We start from the raw sequence: 19383 nt of genomic DNA, 5'->3' as shown, positions 1-19383 counted from the left end.
ATATATATATATATATATATATATATATATATATATATATATTCATACATACAGTAAAATGCTATTCATATTTTGAACTTTAACCATTTCTTAGTTTATATTTTGAAATTTACCTAATTAATTGTTAAATCCTTTTCAAATTAATAATGTTTAATGAAATATTTTTCAAATTATAATTATAATGTAATATATAATGTTTTTATTCAAGCAATTTAATCAAGCAATTTATTCATTTGAATTTAGTTTTTATTTTTATATTTTTCCACAATCCCATATTTTTTGAGACAGCTGTAAAAATTTTTTAGCTTTTGTAATTATTTAGCTACTGGCTCTGTTTTTAATCACACAAACACACACGTCCTGAATAATAATGGTTGAAAATGATATTAATTGTGTGCACATTTATTTAAGATATTAGCAACACATTATTTATATTTAGACATTTAAATTATTTAATTCTTAAATCTTTTTAAAATTATTTTTAAGATTTTTAAAATCTGTTATTTTAATATTGCAATATAATAATATAAATATATAATAAAATAATATTTATTTATTTATTAGAATAGGTTTTTTATTTTTATATTTTATTTTTCCTCAATTTCATATTTTTAGTGACCGCTGTAGTCATTTGGTTGAGCTTTTGTTGTTTTTATTTCACTTTTGTAGCTATTTTGTTACTGGCTATATTTTTAATCACACATTTCTTGAATAATATCGGTTAAAATGATTTTTGTTATGTGAAATCTTGAATATAAAAATGATTTTGGATAAGACAAAGAAAGAAAGAGGAACTCATTAATAACCACCTCAGTAAACTCCTAACATGCTGCTTATTAATAGCTGGTAATGTAGCTGTAGTGGTTAAGTTTAGCTATGGGACACTATTAATGGCATTCACATGTGCTTTATAAGAACTAATAACAAGTAACTAATTGAGAACTGGTCTCCATTCTAGAGTAAGATACGAGCGCGGCTGAAATAATACTAAACATTTCATTCATCGTCATCACAAGCAGCAATTTTTAAAACCCTGAGTGTTTCATCACTTCCTGTTTGTGAGGTCAGTCCAAAGCCGTCATCCTTTTCACCTGGGAGATTAATAGTGGTTACGTTCATATTTTCCCATGCGCAGCATCAATCTGCAGGTCTTTACAGATGAGTGGATCAATCCTGACAGCCTGGAGGAGCAGAAATGACAAATCACACAACACAAGAGGCACTAATACACCAATCAAAAAACAGAGCTAATGCTGCAGACATGACATCAGTTTAAATTCTGCATAGACAACAATAGTGCCATTATCCGCTTGTTAAGTCGCGACGTATGTAATACTGTTTCCGGGTGTAAGCCGCTACTCATTTGAATTGAGAAAACATTCGTTTATTATGGCCACTTTTTAGTCCCATCACACATTAAAGTGAGTTTTATATAAAATCATTGAGTACAAATCAGTCTCTGGACTTGCTGCATCACAAACACTATCTGATATTAGGCATGGACATATATACAGTATACTGCGATCGTAAATGTTTATTATTACCATTTGATGACTCTCCCCATACAGTTTGATATAGCGCTTGGACCCGGAAGCCGCTTGACGTGACATCACACTTAACAGGTGGATTAAGCTGCAGTCACACTTGACTTTTCCTCCCATAGACTTCCATTCATACGCATGCCAATGCGTCAGACTGGAAACGCAAGGTCGTGCGTCAAGTTTCGCATGTTGCTGCGGTGCAAATTTCAAGCTTGGTGAACGCTTTAAGCTGCGGTCACACCAGAGTTTGTGTATGCGAAATTGTGTCGTGCGGCGCTGCGAAAAGGGGCGGGATTAAACAAGATGATTAGACATTAAAAAAAGCGAGCGATTGCTCCATGCTTTAACTTTCTGTCCAGAGAGGTCATGTTTTGATCCTCGATTGGTCTCACGCAGTCAAGTGATGCGATTTCGCGGGTTCAACAAGCTTGAAATTCGCACCGCAGCAACTTGCGAAACTTAACTGTCACGGTTGCAGGTTTGTGCGCTTTCCGGAGTATCTGTTTTGTCACGTGGGTTTGTGTTGTTTGGTTGTCCACGTGTATTTGTTTGGTCACGTGTTATGACGGCACTCAGCTGGATCCATGATAAGGTCAGTTCGTTTTGTCACGTGTAAATAAGGGTACAGAGAAGCATCCAATATGCAAGTGAAAGTTTATTTGACACTGTCAAATTAAGCCAACAGGGCTACAAATGGAGGGCTAGGACACTGGGATACTGGGACAGGAACAGATAGGCGAAACTAAGTCCAGCAGTCACTCCTCTTAGTCCTGAGCACATACAGCACATACAGACTCATGTAAGCAAACACAACGAACTGACAAGGAAACATAGAAATGTAGCCCAGATATAGGCACAATAATGAACCTCAGCTGGTGATCAAATTAAACAGCTGAGTGCCGTCATAACACATGACCAAACAAATACACGTGGACAACCAAACACAAACCCACGTGAAAAAACAGATACTCCGGAAAGCGCACAAACCTGCAACCGTGACATTAACGCATGACCCTGCGTTTCCGGTCTGACGCATTCGCATTCGTATGAATGGAAGTCTATGGGAGGAAAAGCCCAGTGTGACCGCAGCTTTAAGCTACGGTCACACTGGGCTTTGTGTGTGCGAAATTCTGTCGTGTGGCGCTGGAAAAAGGGGCGGGATTAAACAAGATGATTAGACATTAAAAAAGCGAGCGATTGCTCCATGTTTTAAATTTCTGTCCAGAGAGGTCCAGTTTTGATCCTCGATTGGTCTCACGCAGTCAAGTGATGCGATTTCGCAGGTCAGAGTTCAGCAAGCTTGAACTTTGCACCGCAGCAACATGCGAAACTTGACGCATGACCTTGCGTTTCTGATCTGACGCATTCGCGTGCGTATGAATGGAAGCCTATGGGAGGAAAAGCCCAGTGTGACCACAGCTTCACTTACAATGTGCTCATCACAATAGTCACATCAGAGGATATGCAGTGTTGAATTCAGACTATAGTTGACCTGAAGCCACATTTCAGAGTTTGCAATTTTTTTGTTTGCTAAAGACATGCTAATTTATTTACATTTTCACAGCAAAAATATATACAAAGCAAAAAAAATAAACAAATGCAGATTTTGGAGAAAAATCATCACAAAATCTGTAATTTTAGGCCATTTTTAGGACCAATTTAAGATATTTTCCTCATAAAATCCAGGATGGACTGGTTGAGCACTGAGCAGACAAAAAAACAGCCACATGCCGTATATTAAGAGTTGCACTGCATTTGATTACCGGTTCAGAAGTGAAAAAGGGTTCAAATAGCCTAAACACAACAACATGATCAAAAAAACAGTATAGAAAAAACACATTTTGATAAAATCCCTGATATTTCATGATTTGGATTATCCCTGACGTTTTCCTACGGCTTAGTTTCTTAAAAATCTCAGGGGTCGCCACAGCAGAATGAACCGCCAACTATTCCACAATATGTTTTACGCAACAGATACCCTTCCAGCCACAAGCCAGTACTGGGAAACACTATGGGCAATTTAGTTCATCCAATTCACCTATAGCACATGTGTTTGGACTGTGGGGGAAACCGGAGCCAGATGAAACCAACACCGGGACCAACGCCTGACTTTCAATATCTGTAGTAGATCTTTTCAGAAAATTCCATGACCTGTGCAAAATGACGTTTCTGAGAAAGAAAGAAATGAGTTATATCTCACGATTCTGTTAAGGTAACTGAAAGAAAATGTACCTGTGTGCAGTAATGTTTTGCCTTGTCTCTGTTCTGCTGGGTTCCTCTGCCCAGATGAAGACAGCGAGCGTAATAAAACATGCCTATAGCGATGCCCTTCCTGATGTACTCCTCCAGACAGCCTGTATGCTGCGCTATAGCACCCGTGTCCTTGTATTCGCACACTCTGATAGTCAAAGCAGAGCATGTTTCAGTTCACATGTAAATCAGAGCTCTTTCTTCAGAATGGTTTGTGCTGTACCTCTGGCCGAGCTCGGCGGCTCTGGAGTACAGCTGTCTGTGGTAGTAGCAGGCCGTGAGGTGACCCTGAGCGTAGACGTTCCCTCTTTCTGCTGCCTCCTTCAAGCAGAACAGAGCCGAGTCGGAGTCCTGCTGAACACCGTGACCATACAGATACATCAGGCCCAGAGCCGCCTGAGACTCCAGACTGCCATTACCACACGCCTGCGAGTGCCAGGAGAACGCCTGAGGAGTGAACACACACACACACACACACACATTAATAGGGCTTTATCCAGCTTTTTATTACACCCTATGATGCTTTATGTGAATTACAGGAGTAAAAACTGTAAGTGTGAAGTATTAAACGTGAATACAATGAGGTGTCATTATCTTCACGTGTGACAAATTCTATATTTACATGCATACACACTTTACATCATATCAGATTGCTATTCGTTGTGTTATTGTGTTGTTTACAGTAGTATATTGCTGAAGGATTCCAAAGCTGATCCTATGCTGAGTTTTTTGACCACAAACACTGTCATGTGGTCATGTCTCTGATGATGTGTGATGTTTGTCAGTGATTTCAGGACCTTTCTGAGGTCGAGGCTCTCGGGCCTGCTGTAAAACATGCCCAGAGCTGACTGCGCTTTCACACTGGCGTTCGGGTTTCCATCATCAGCTGCCAGGAGCCAAAGCCTGTGAGAAACACACACACACTCTTCACATGTTCTTCCCATTTTAAAGGTTCAAAATCAAATTGCCCTTGATCTTTTCAATTATAAGACATGTTTGTTCCATTACAACAACGTTAAAGGGATAGTTCACCCAAAAATGGTGAATTTTGCCATAATTTTCTCACTCTTGAGTTTCTTTCTTTTGTTAAACACAAATGATCAGTGGTGCAAACTTCTCATGGGGTGAAAAAGGTGACGCTCAGTCAATCTGCATTAAAGCAGGCGCTTTTAAGATTTGTTTACAGCTGAAGCATCCACAAGAGCATCCTGACCTGCTGATGGAGTGTCAGAATCGCTTCCAATTCTCTGATATGAACTGTGCAAGACAGAGATCTTGTCTTTTCAAGTTTTAATGTATCTACGACAAGCTGATTCTAAACCAAATTCCCTATAGTCCTTGTCTAAACTCAGACATCTGCGAATAAAATCTGTTTTTGGTAATGGTGGGCATGGTCTAGACCAGGGGTGTCCAAACTCAGTCCTGAGGGGCCACTGTCCTGCTGAACTTAGCTCCAACACACCTGCCAGGAAGTTATCTCGTAAGCTTGATTAGCTGGTTCAGGTGTGTTTGATTAGGGCTGGAGCTAAATTCTCCAGGACACTGGCCCTCCAGCACCCAGGCTGTTTCTCAGTATGTGTTCTTCAGTGTTGTTTCATCCTCGTGTTCTCGTGTAACATCATCATCAACTGCCAAAGTTCAGTTCCTATACTCCCTACTGCAAGAACAGAGGCTGCTTGAAACTTCCCGGATGTGTTCTTGATATCGAGGACACACTGATGCAGACTTGAGCACAAAACTCGCTCGAGAAGTCCCAGAAGTCATTGCGACTGGAGGTGGGAAGCGCAGCATTTTATATAGACTAATTAAGTTCAGAGATATAACTTATTTACCTCAGGAGCTTCCCTAAATGAAACGGTGATTATAAACATTACCATGAAAATCTGTATAAAGGCATAAACACATTAAGGGTGTTTATTTGCTGAAATTTATATCAAATCTTTTTTATTTATATTGTGCAACATATATTTGTAAAGTGTTTATGCACAGTATATTTTTTGAAATGGGGGCGGGGGGACAAATCGTTGTATGAATGCTGTAATGTTTAAATCATTTTCCATTGAACACACGTGAAGGTCACGTGACCATCAGGAAGAATGCAGCATCTCATTTCTCACAGGACGCGTTCTCTGTTCTTGCAGTCTCCCGAGTACGTTCTTCCGAGGACACCTGGCAAGACCGGTCATCACAAGAACGCAAGTCCATTCTCTCCATTCTTGGAATTAAGAAACAGCCCGAGTTTGGACACCCCTGGTCTAGACAATGCTGATTGGGGACAATAGAGGTGCACTCACTCTATTGGTTTGTAGGCCTGACACACAAAGTGGACAGTCATGCATGTGCTCTGGTAAACCTGAAATGTTTATATATTTATGCAGGCTTTTACATTCACATTAGACCCTTCAAGCCCCCCGACTCCCCCTTTTTTAACAGATCTACATGAATGACATATTTCAAGCTGATGACACGTTTGCACCCCTGGAAGATATTTAGAAAAAAGTTGGAAACCGGTAACCATTGACTTTGACAGTATTTGTGTTTCCTACTATGGCAGTCTGTAATCACAGGTTTTCAGCTTTCTTCATAACATCATCTTTTGCATTCAACAGAAGAAATTCATAAAAATAGTAAAAATTACAGTAAAAATTATGAATTTTACCAATTCCCAACAGTAAAATGCACCAACAATCAAGAATACATGATTATATGGGACATTCTACCAGAAGCGTACATATCCACTTATAAAAATGTGACAGGGCCTGACCTTTAGCTTGTCCTCCTCAAAACAATCATACAAAAACAAGTATAAAATCATACAATTCAGTGATAGAATGCATCCTTTATCACTGTCAGCTACTCCTCCATTAAATGAAGTCACTTCCGAGTCAAAGCCTTAATGGTGTAATGCACATATTTTATGTTAAATTTCATGCAAATGTGACAAGACTAGGCAGCGGCGGATAACCGTTTTCAAGGTATACCGCGGTTTGGAAAAGTCAAGGTTTTAGAACTGCCAAATTTTCTGTAATACTGTTTTTTTAGGACAACAGTATCTTCAGCTGAAAAAATATCCCAAGATGCTGTTTTAAATGGTAAAGAAATCTGTGTTTTTGAACATTTGAATTAATCAGCTTGACAAGTTTACTGTTCCAATGTCAGCGCCAATAGCCTAGTGGTTTAGTGCGCTGACATATAGCACCATGGTGCTCACGGCAACCCGAGTTCGATTCCCGGCTTGAGGTCCTTTGCCGACCCTTCCCCTCTCTCTGCTCCCAACTATTTCCTGTCAATTCTCTGCACCATTCTATCCATTAAAGGTTAAAACCCCCTAAAAAATAAATAAATAAATAAATAAATAAAAAAGTTTACTATTCCAAAATATTATAAATCTTTCAAAAAATTAAATATATTCGTTTCAAAGAGGAAAAAAGTTGTTTTTTTGCCCAGACATTTAAAAATAATATATTTTAGAGCAGTAATCATAATACTGGGTCACCGTGAAACCGTGATATTTTTATCCAAGGTTAGCATACTGTCAGAATCTTATACCGGCCCATGCCTAGACAGGACTGACAGTTGTTAGCATTACAAAACTATTAAAGCTGTAGGTTCAATTGAGGACAAGGATTATGACAGGGTTTGTACATTTGTAAACAGTTTTTAATAAGAAAAAAATCTAAGAACCAAATGAATGTGATATTCCTTTACAGAACAACTCACAGAAATCAACAATCAGTCCATTTTAGAAATTTTTTGGGATGAAATACTTTTTATTCGCTGTATTTATGTTTTTACTTCAGGGACAGGTAATGTACGTTTCTGGTAGAATGTCCCATATGCTGTCAAGGCTTTGCGATATATAATGGAAGTCAATGGGGCAAAAACAGCCACCAACATAACGAAAGAGTAGTCAATTTGAACAACACACTAGGGTTAAATATGTAAATTATATGTAAGTTGTTAATTACATAATACTTTGTCTGTAAAAGATGGTTTATATAGATGTTTTCAAAATCTAATCTGAAAAACAGACATTTTCACAAACAGGGTCAGAATGAGGGGTGAACTCAATGGTTTTTCCAGCATATCTATCTACTTTATTATTATTTATTATTCAATCCATTTTTTAAATCCATGTCATGACCCCTTTAATGCATGTCCAGCAAGTAATATTTTGCTGATTATTTCTCACCGCTCCGCTTCACTGCTGGATGCCTGCACCCCAAAACCCTCCAGATACGCCTGACCGAGGTTATACAGCGCTGCGTATCTGACGGAGCTCGCTTCAGACGAATCCCAGAATGCAACTCTTCTCATGTACTCCACTGCTCTGCCCTGATAAAGTTTACATGTTGACATTCATTAAGCCTGTTTACATCAAGGATTATAACTACAACAATAAAGATTAAGCTTTAATAATCTAAAAATAAAATAAGAATACAAATGTAGTGCTGGGCATAGATTTATCGCAATTAATCGTATTCAAAATAAAGGTTTGTTCTGACATAATAAATATGTGTGGATATTATATATATATGATAAATGCACACACACACACACGCACACACACACACGCATAGAAACATAACTCAAACGTAACTATACATAGAAATTTTGTTAGATTTTCAATTGATACATAATTTGTAGCTGTTATGATTATCGGCGATCCAAAGACTGTGGATCGCTAATGAACTACTAATCTGCCGTCACATGGACAACATATACTGTCATGCACCACTCACACCGGTTTCTGTTTGTCCATGATCACACACACAGCTGCAATTCATCCCCCATTCATTGATGACTAGGACTATATATATATCAGTTTGTTTCTCCTCTCATTGTCGGTTGTATTTTCGTTACTCCTATGATAGCCGTGTGTTCCCTAGATTGTTCTAGTTTGTTTAATAAATATATGTTTAATGGTGTGTTTGGATCTTCCTCCTTCGCACAACATGTCGGCTCGTAACAGTAGCATTTACATATATATAATATATTAAATATAAATGAACATTTTCTTAAATATATGCATGCGTTTGTGTATTTATATACACATAGTAAATATACAACACACACACACACACACACATATTATATCAAAACAAAATTTATTTATTCATTCATTTTACTTCATCTTAGTCCCTTTATTCATCAGGGGTTGCCACAGCGGAATGAACCACTAACTTATTCAGCATGTTTCACACAGCGGATGCCCTTCCAGCTGCAACCCAGTACTGGGAAATATCCATACACTCTCATTTCACTCTCATATTTAATTCACCTATAGCGCATGTGTGGAAACCCATGCCAACACGGGGAGAACATGCAAACTCCACACAGAAATGCCAACTGACCCAGACGGGACTCAAACCTGCAACAGTGCTAACCACTGAGCCACTGTATCGTCATTTTGGATACAATTAATCACAATTAATTTTTGCCCAGCAAAATCTGTAATGATGAAAAATTGGTGCATGCAATTTTAATAGGCCAAACAATAATATGCACAGATGTGGACGCTTCTATTTTTATATCTGTTTTTATAATCTTTGCTATTAAAAAATGTATCTTTACAGGTAAAAGAAAAAATTTTTTTAACATACTAATATAACTACAACTAAAAATAAATAAAAGATTACTAATATTAATAAAACCATACAAATAATAAATACTAATAAATATTTAGGAAATACTTAAAGGGACAGTTCACCAAAAAATCTAAATTTCCACGAACTTGAATGTTTCTTATGTTTTCTTCAATTTTTTTCTGTTGAACACAAAGAAAGATATTCTGAAGAATGTTGGAAAAAAGCAACCATTGACATCCTGTCACGATCACCAGCGATCCAGGCTTGCAGATCACTGGTAAACATTTACTTTCACCCGCACTACAATCCTATCACCATATAAACTACAAATCCTGTCATGCGCCTCACACACCTGTTCCAGTTCACTGTTGATTACACATGGACTGATTACCCAGACTATATAGACTGCTCACTTTGTCACACACATTGATGACACTTGTTGGTTATGCATCACGAAGCGTAATCCTGTCTAGTCTTTCTGTGTTTGATTCTTGCCTTGTTTTCTCGTCGTTGATTCTTTACCACCTGTACTGACCATTTGCCTGTTACCTGACTTTGTCTTTTGGATTACCTGTATTTTTGCTCTTGTGTTTGACCATTGCCTGCCTGACTACTTCTTAATAAAACTGCATGTGGATCCTCAACTCCATTGTCCAGTGTCCTACAGTTACACATCCAAAGAAGGAACAAAAAAAACCATGGGTGTCAGTGGCTGTATTTGCCAACATTCTTCAGAATATCTTCCTTTGTGTTCAACAGAAGAAAGAAACAGGTTTGGAACATATGGAGGATGAGTACATTTGGGTGAACTATCCCTTTAAAGTGAAAAATGTATATATATATTTTTTTTAATTGTTATTTACATTGCATTAATATACCACATACAGGCTTTAATAATTGTATTTGCTTGCACATAACATGTTTTTTTAATGATTTACTGTAAATGTAAATAATATCATAATAGCAAGAAGGTCCTCACAAGGTCTTCTTTGGTTCCAAGACCGTCGTAGTATATGACAGCGAGCTGATAGAGAGCTTGAGGATCTTCTTCTTTAATTGTGTCAAAGATGAGTTCTGCTTCAGCATAGTGGCCCTGAGAAACACAGACACAACTGAGAACATCACCAAACCATCATGAATGAATCTACTGTCTGTCTGTGAAGCAAAAAAAAAAACTCATTCTCACACCATTCTGTCTTTAATATAGAGGATGACCATCACCTGCTCATAGTGTAACTGTCCCAGGAGGAAGGTGGCTTGTGAATCTCCTGTTTCTGCTTTCTCTTTCAGCAAATTCACTGTCTTCTCCACTGTTGCAGCATTGGTCTCTGCTTAAATTAAATTAAATATATATGTAAAACATTCAAGCATTAAAACAATAAATACAACTTAACTTTTTACCCGTTAATTACAAATCATCTTCATTTTTCTTTTTACTTCTGAACAAGAATCCTTTTACGACAAATTAATAAAAGAATCAAAGGTTTTAAAATAATTAAAGAGTACAGCCCTAGGTACTAAAAAAATGATCTTTTAGATCAGAGATGCCCTAAGTTGGCCCATGGTAGCCTTTTATTTGGCCTGCCATCCCATCTGAAATGAGGAGAATGATGGGGAGGTGGTTGGGGTGAATGCCTTTGACAGAGATCGTCATTAAGAATTTAATGTAACCTTTTGCTTCTTTGTTTTATTGCGGAGTTACAAAAATAGCCAACTGAAATTACATGATTCACTGATTAAATGATTGTAACGAATCAGACTTTTAAAAAGTAAATATTGTCACTTGACAGATAGAGGCATAAGATACAACATCTGTGAGCAAATCAAAGCACAGGAAGGAGCAGCTGGAATTCAGCATTGAACTCCATTGTGTTATAAATGGAGTTGTTTATGCTTTTACAGCAATATGTTCATTATAAAATGTTAGAAATGATACTGCATTAGTTAATATGGTTTAAACCAACATTTTTGAGTTATTTTTAAATATTACTGAATCAAATAAATTCGTCAATTACCCATGGCAAATTTAATGCATATGGTTTGGTATATATTTAACCCAAGGTCCTCAATCAAGTTTGCTTTTTTGGCCCTTTATAGGAAAAAGTTTGGGCACCCCTTATTTAGATAGTCATAGTCATATTCCAGAGTCATTTGTAATATATAAATCTACATATAAAGATATATTTTCTGTTATTTCAGGTTTCCTGCAAGTTAAAAGACTTTTTAAGACCATTATGAATGAAATTTTAGACCTATACAGGACTAAATGCTAAGGATTTTATTTTCGAATATCCCAGTTGGAAAAGATTTTCACTTGCTCTATCAAAAATGATTTTAATTTAATACATTTAATAATACAATAATAACCTAATAATAATAAATAAGTCAGGTTAGTATTCTCTGCAGAACTTTTAAACGAATGTTACTGTAAGGAAAGTAATTAAATGCCATTTTTAAATAAAAAGGTAAACATTTTATGATGGATTGCTGGTTATTGTATGAGTGTTAATGGCCAGATTGGGTAGGTATACATGTGCAAAGGAAAATTAAGACCTGTTAAAAAAAGATTTAAGACCTACAACACAATATTTTAGTAGATTTAAGACTTTTTAAGGCCTAAAATTTAGCTTTTGAGATTTAAGACATTTTAAGACTTTTAGGACTGAGTTTGACACCCCTGATCTAAAATGACAGACTAAATATAAATTGTATGTTAAACTTAAAAAAGAAACTTTCTTGAGGTTTCTTATTTTTTATTTAATAATGTTACATACATTTATGTGTGGCGTTCAGTGGTGCAGTGAGTAGTGCTGTCGCCTCACAGCAAGAAGGTCGCTGGTTCGAGCCTCGGCTGGGTCAGTTTGCATTTCTGTGTAGAGTTTGCATGTTCTCCGTGTGTTTGTGTGTGTTTCCTCCGGGTGCTCCAGTTTCCCCCACATGTCCAAAGACATGCGGTACAGGTGAATTGGGTAAACTTAATTGTCTGTAATGTACAGTATGTGTGTAAATGAGAGTGTATGGGTGTTTGTTTCCCAGTGATGGGTTGCAGCTGGAAGGGCATCCGCTGCGTAAAACACATGCTGGATAAGTTGGGGGTTCATTCCACTGTGGTGACCCCGGATTAATAAAGGGACTAAGCCGAAAATAAAATGAATGAATGAATGAATAAAATTTAAAAGGACGGCTAATAATTCTGATCCCAAATGTACATAAAGCTACAGTACATATAAAGATTTATGATTATGATTTATGTTATTTATATACAATATCATTTTTAATGAAATAACAGTGAAATAAATTGTAAACCTACATTTATTGAAACTTTTTACATTTTTTACACACAAATATATAGTATGTGTGTGTAGTTTGGACCTATATTTGGCCCTTTTCCCCCCACAAGTTATCAGAAATTTTAACATGGAGACACTTTACTTGAATTCAAAATGCCCTCTATAACTTGTTTATATAAAAAAAGCTCGTTTAACATGGACTTTTCCCATCCAAATATAGTTAAGCGACATAAAAGAGGTCGTAAATATTATGAAGCATAAAACCTGCAGCAAATGTTTTTCGGTAAAGTTAAATGTCGTAGTTTGCTTCACCTGAATGCGTCGAATCCTCTTTTCTAGCTTCTTCATAAATCTGGTTTACAGCTCTGAGGAGCTCTGAGGTTTTGCTTTTCGCCGTCCAGTCCCGTTCACTGCGGTCCATTTCACTCGACGCTTACTAACGGCTGTCACTAAATCACTTCTTTCAAACACGCTTTACTTTTACCGTCAACAACACAATAAAACACACAGCGGGTTTCTCTTTCCGTTGGAGTGTGGTTTTCTCTGACAATAAACTCTATTTAGACTCCGTGTCTGACGGCGGAGAAGAAAGTAAATAAAGCGCCAAATACATTAAGTGTTACTATGACAACCGTCGATGATGATGACCCCAAACAGTACTTGTGACGCTTGTTATTATTAGTAATATATTTTTAACTAACAAATAAAATAAATTTAGTTATTTGATTTATTATTATTATTATTATTATTATTATTATTATTATTATTATTATTATTATTATTATTATTATTATTATTATTATTATCGAAAGCAATAATCAATCTATGAACATAAAGGAATGTTGGTTCTGTATGTTTGTCTATGCGTTTATATATTTGCCAGTACAATACATATTACTATACTCCTGCAATATACTAATTAACATGTTTCTAGTTATAATTAATACAAAATTACATAATTATTCAACAAAAAATTCAATAAAACACATGATTATTTTTGTTAATCGTTTACTAACATTTAATTTACAATTTATGTATTTACATTTCAAAATATGTACTGTAAATGTAAATTTAAATATTTGAAAAAGATGTTTTGGTTCTGATTACAAAATAAGAGCCCGCGTACGCTGCATGAAGTGAGCCTCGTGGTTTGCCGTCGTGACCCACATGTCACAACACGGAAATGAAAATTCAAAACACTAATCCGGCAGATTCTTGATTAATCGTGTGGATTTAGTGCATTTTCTGTCAAAAGTCATTTGCTTGCGGTCAGTGAGGAATCAGGCCTCAGGCTGGACGCTCGACGTGTTTTTTCACGAGTGTTATTGTGGAGTGATATTGATGACAGCTACTGATCTTAATCATGAAGCTGAGCTCTTCAGTCTTTGCTTTATTGTGTCTCATACTTGAGATTGTGTCTATCGCTCTTTTCCTGAGAGGATTTTTCCCTGTTCCTGTCAAATCCTCCTTTTCAGCCAAGAGCAAAGTGACTGACATTCCCGCAGAGCCACAGACAGGTATTTATTGAGGAGGCTGCTGCTGCTGCTGCTGATTATATAGTCATTTAAATTGTATTATTTTCCTTAAAGTTAAATTATCTGAAATAGTTTTCCTGAGCCCGATTAATTAGTTGCTATTATTTAATAATTGTTTTATATTTAAATTTTTAATTGTTTGAAGTGTAAAATTATTTATAATTAATTACCTGATTTTTGTTGTTATTATTTGCGTTGTTATAATTATTATTTTATGATTTGTGTTTTTTTATGTATTTCTGTGTACTTCTGTTTTTCAATACTACACTAACTCAGTGCACTCATTTAATAATACATCGATATAATTGTATGTTCATAATTGTAACTGTCCAAATTAGTTATTGGATATTAAGGTCTGAGTTTAAATTTTAGTATCACAAATTAATCCAAATTTATTTATATATTTATTCATTCATTCATTCATTTTCCTTTCTGCTTATTCCCTTTACTAATCCGGGGTCGCCACAGTGGAATAAACTGCCAACTTATCCAGCAAATGTTTTACGCAGCAGATGCCCTTCCAGCTGCAACCCAATACTGGGAAATATTATATTATATTATATTAATTATTATATTATATTTATTATATTTATTATATTATATTATATTATATTATATTATATTATATTATATTATATTATATTATATTATATTATATTATATTATATTTATTATATTATATTATATTATATTATATTTATTATATTATATTATATTATATTATATTATATTATATTTATTATATTATATTATATTATATTAATAAAATTTTCCCAGTGATTAGTTGCAGCTGGAAGGGCTTCCTCTTCGTAAAAACGTGCTGGATAAGTTGGCAGTTTATTCCACTGTGGCGACCCCGGATTAATACACTCTTTTCGCTGTAGCGACCCCATACACTCGTATTTACACTCATACACTATGGACAATTTAGCTTATTCAATTCCCCTATACCACATGTCTATGGACTGTGGGGGAAACCGGAGAACCCGGAGGAAACTCACGCCAACATAAGGAGAACATGCAAACTCCACTAACTTGATGCCTTTTTTCATTCATTCATTCATTCATTCATTCATTCATTCATTCATTCATTCAGTCTTTACATTTATTTCGTTAATTGTAAGTCATTATGATTACGTTAAGATTACATTAAGAACTGCAAAACATGTGCAAAAAAATTAATAAAAATGTATAATTACGCGAGTGAGGCAAACATTTTATAAGGAGGAAATAGATTATTTATATATATTTTAAACTAGAGTAAAATATGTAAAAGATTTTACAGATGTAATTTAAAGTCTCGTTTTGTCACTCCATAATTCAGAAAGTACTGTAAACATAATAATGCATAATAATAATAAATTATTAAAATAAAAATAAATTTGTGGACTATATATAGTATAAGCTCAGGATAAGCTTATTTTAAAACACCATCTATATATATATATATATACACACACACACACACACACACACACACACACACACACTGCCGGTCAAAAGTTTGCAGTCAGTACGATTTTTAAATGTTTTTGCTATTTTGTTTTAAATAAGCTTCTCCTGCTCACGAAGGCTGCACTTAGCTAATCAAAAATACAGTACAAATTGTAAAATTGTGAAATGTTATTGCACTATAAAATAACTGTTCAAAAGTAGTTTATATTTTAATTTAATAATTTATTCCAGTGATTTTTTTAAAGATTAATTTTCAGCTTCATTACTTTAGTCTACAGAGTCACATGATCCTTTAGAAATCACTCTAATATTAGTATATTATTATTATTATTATTATTATTATTATTATTATTATTAATAGTAATAGTAATAAAAGCAATAATGCCTGGAATAATAATTTTATTGGAAACTACATACAATAAGAAAGCGGTCATTTAAAATTGTAATAAATACAGTATGTAACTTTTTTTTTTTTTTTTTACATTTAATGCTGCCTTGATGAACAGAATAATTTTCTTAAAAAAACATGACTTTTGGCCGGTAGTGTGTATACGTCTACAGTTGAAATCAGAATTATTAAACCCACTTTGAATTTTTTTTTGTCTTTTTTAAGTATTTCCCAAATAATGTTTAACAGAGCAAGGAAATTTTCACAGTAAGTCTGATAATATTTTTTCTTCTGGAGAAAGTCTTATTTGTTTTATTTCCGCTAGAATAAAAGCTGTTTTCAAGGTTAAAATTATTAGCCCCTTTAAGCTATATTTTATAAGTTCAGTTATTAAATCAGATATTAGAGATGAGAAATTGGGGAAAAAAATAAACAAGGAGGCTAATAATTCAGGGAGGCTATTAATTCTGACTTCAACTGTATGTATTTTATACAGTTTATATGGATAAATCAATTCCTATGTAAAAACATAAATAAAGATATGAATAAAACTGTCAAGTCTGGTGTTATTACTGCTGAAGTGGAGCTTTATTGCTCAGTACTAGAAAAATGCAAATTATACTGACACAAATGGAGGAAATATTACAAAAGAATCACTTAAAAGTGCGACTAAAAGCAGTAACATTAAACTAAAATGATGCTGTTGAAATGGTCAGTGTTGATCAGAGAGTGTTTGTGTGTTCTGCAGGTAATAATGCAGTGAACTCCAGCCGAGCGCCGGTGCTGCTGTTCAAGCGTGTGGTGATAGTCCTGATCGACGCTCTCAGGGAAGACTTTGTGTTCAGCTCTGATGGACAGAGGTTTATGCCCTACACCAGACACGTGGTGGAGAAAGGCTCGTCTCACAGCTTCATCGCCAAAGCCAGACCGCCTACCGTCACCATGCCAAGAATTAAGGTCAGATACAGTCCAATCAAATAAACTTTAATTGTCACATCATCAGCAGCACATGTGGAATGAGGAGTGAAAAGCTCCAGAAAGTGCAAAATACTTACTCCATAACAATATCCTTAACCGTTAAATACAGTCTGTACAAAATGCAATATAAATACATTAAAACACACATACAGTTAAAGCCCCCCTGCATCCCCCCCCTCCCCCCCGATTTTGGTTTAACGTAGAGATTTTTTTCAACACATTTCCAAACATAATAACTAATTTCTAATAACTGATTTCATTGATCTTTGCCATGATGACAGTACATAATACTTTACTTTGACTTTTTCAAGACACTAGTATTCAGCTTAAAGTGACATTTAAGAACTTAACTAGGTTAATTAGGTCAGTGTAATTAGGCAAGTCATTGTAGAACAATGTTTTTTCTGTTGACTATCTAAGACTTTACTATCAGTAAAATAATTCTTCATTAAAGTCTAAAATGTACTTTTTTTGTGCCCGACTGCTTTAAAATTTCTTGAAACGCTTTTAAAACACATGCAAATGATGAACTTTCACTCTGTTATGGTTATACTTTGTAATGACTCCACAAATGACATATTTTATTGTATAATGTTAATAATAATAATAATAATAATAATAATGATAATAAATAACATTAAATAATATTATAATATTTAATTAATATTCATTCATTCATTTTCTTTTCGGCTTTGTCCCTTTGTTAATCTGTGATCGCCACTTATCCATCACGTTTTTACGCAGCGGATGCCCTTCCAGCCGCAACCAGTCACTGGGAAAATTGAATAATATAATATAATATAATATAATATAATATAATATAATATAATATAATATAATATAATATAATATAATATAATATAATATAATATAATATAATATAATAATTAATATAATATAATATAATATAATATAATATAATATAATATAATATAATAATTAATTTAATATAATTAATATAATATAGTATAATATAATATCATAAAATATAATATCACATAATTTACTATAATTATTATAATATAATATAATATAATATAATATAATATAATATAATATATAATATAATATAATAATTAATAATATAATATAATATAATATAATATAATATAATATAATATAATATAATAACTTAATATAATTAATATAATATAATATATTATAATATAATATAATATAATAATTAATACAATATAATAATTAATATAATATAATATAATATAATATAATATAATATAATATAATATAATATAATATAATATAATAATTAATTTAATATAATTAATATAATATAGTATAATATAATATAATATCATAAAATATAATATCATATAATTTAATATAATTATTATAATATAATATAATATAATATGACATGACATGATATAAAATAATATAATATAATATATAATACAATTAATATAATATAATAATTAATTTAATATAATATAATATAATATAATATAATATTAATTTAATATAATTAATTTAATATAATATAATATAATATAATATAATATAATATAATATAATATAATATAATATAATATAATATAATAATTTAATATAATATAATATAATATAATATAATATAATATAATATAAAATAATATTATATAATAATTTAATATAATATAATATAATATAATATAATATAATATAATATAATATAATATAATAATTTAATATAATATAATATAATATAATATAATATAATATAATATAATATAATATAATATAAAATAATATTATATAATAATTTAATATAATATAATATAATATAATATAATATAATATAATATAATATAATATAATATAATAATTTAATATAATATAATATAATATAATATAATATAATATAATATAATATAATATAATATAATATTTCCCAGAGATGGGTTGCAGCTGGAAGGGCATCTGCTGCGTAAAACATATGCTGGATAAGTTGGTGGTTCATTCCGCTGTGGCGATCACAGATTAATAAAGGGACGAAGCCGAAAAGAAAATGAATGAATAATATAATATAATATAATATAATATAATATAATATAATATAATATAATATAATATAACATTAAATCATTTTTAATTTAATCTTTGTTTAGTTTCAACAGATTGAACTCAAGAGAGTGTCTAAATTATGACTTTTATTTTAAATATTGTGCCAAAAGGCATTCTACCTAATTTTAATTAATGTAACTAAATAATAAAAGGATAATAATAATTGCTTTAGTGTACTTAATACTTTAATATTGATTTCAGTTGTACTTTAATTGGATTAGACGTATAATTTGATGCATTTAAAAAAATAAGTCTAAATACCAACTGTGTTGCACGCAAAATGTGGCACACTGCTCA

The 19383-nt window shown here is 33.1% G+C and overlaps 2 protein-coding genes across 2 annotated transcripts in view; one reads left to right on the top strand and one right to left on the bottom strand.

Annotated features, from left to right (window-relative positions):
* Positions 1-1115: 1115 nt before the first annotated feature.
* On the bottom strand, positions 1116-13194 carry lrp2bp (LRP2 binding protein). The gene is made up of 8 exons (XM_056472720.1): positions 12982-13194; positions 10601-10707; positions 10359-10472; positions 7984-8126; positions 4589-4694; positions 4015-4238; positions 3774-3939; positions 1116-1181 (listed from the first exon to the last, which is right to left on the bottom strand). The coding sequence occupies exons 1-8, from the start codon at positions 13088-13090 to the stop codon at positions 1116-1118; spliced, it is 1035 nt and encodes a 344-aa protein (XP_056328695.1). The 5' UTR covers positions 13091-13194.
* Positions 13195-13849: 655 nt separating this feature from the next.
* pigg (phosphatidylinositol glycan anchor biosynthesis class G) overlaps positions 13850-19383 on the top strand; it is a 258252-nt gene continuing 252718 nt past the window's right edge. The window contains exons 1-2 of the mRNA XM_056472074.1: positions 13850-14186; positions 16796-17004. Of these exons, the coding sequence (XP_056328049.1) occupies positions 14033-14186; positions 16796-17004 (363 nt within the window). The 5' untranslated portion in view covers positions 13850-14032. The remainder of the gene's footprint in view (positions 14187-16795; positions 17005-19383) is intronic.

Source organism: Danio aesculapii, chromosome 14 (assembly GCF_903798145.1).
Source record: "Danio aesculapii chromosome 14, fDanAes4.1, whole genome shotgun sequence".
Taxonomy (NCBI): Eukaryota; Metazoa; Chordata; class Actinopteri; order Cypriniformes; family Danionidae; genus Danio; species Danio aesculapii.
This window is presented reverse-complemented; position numbering and strand designations above follow the sequence as displayed.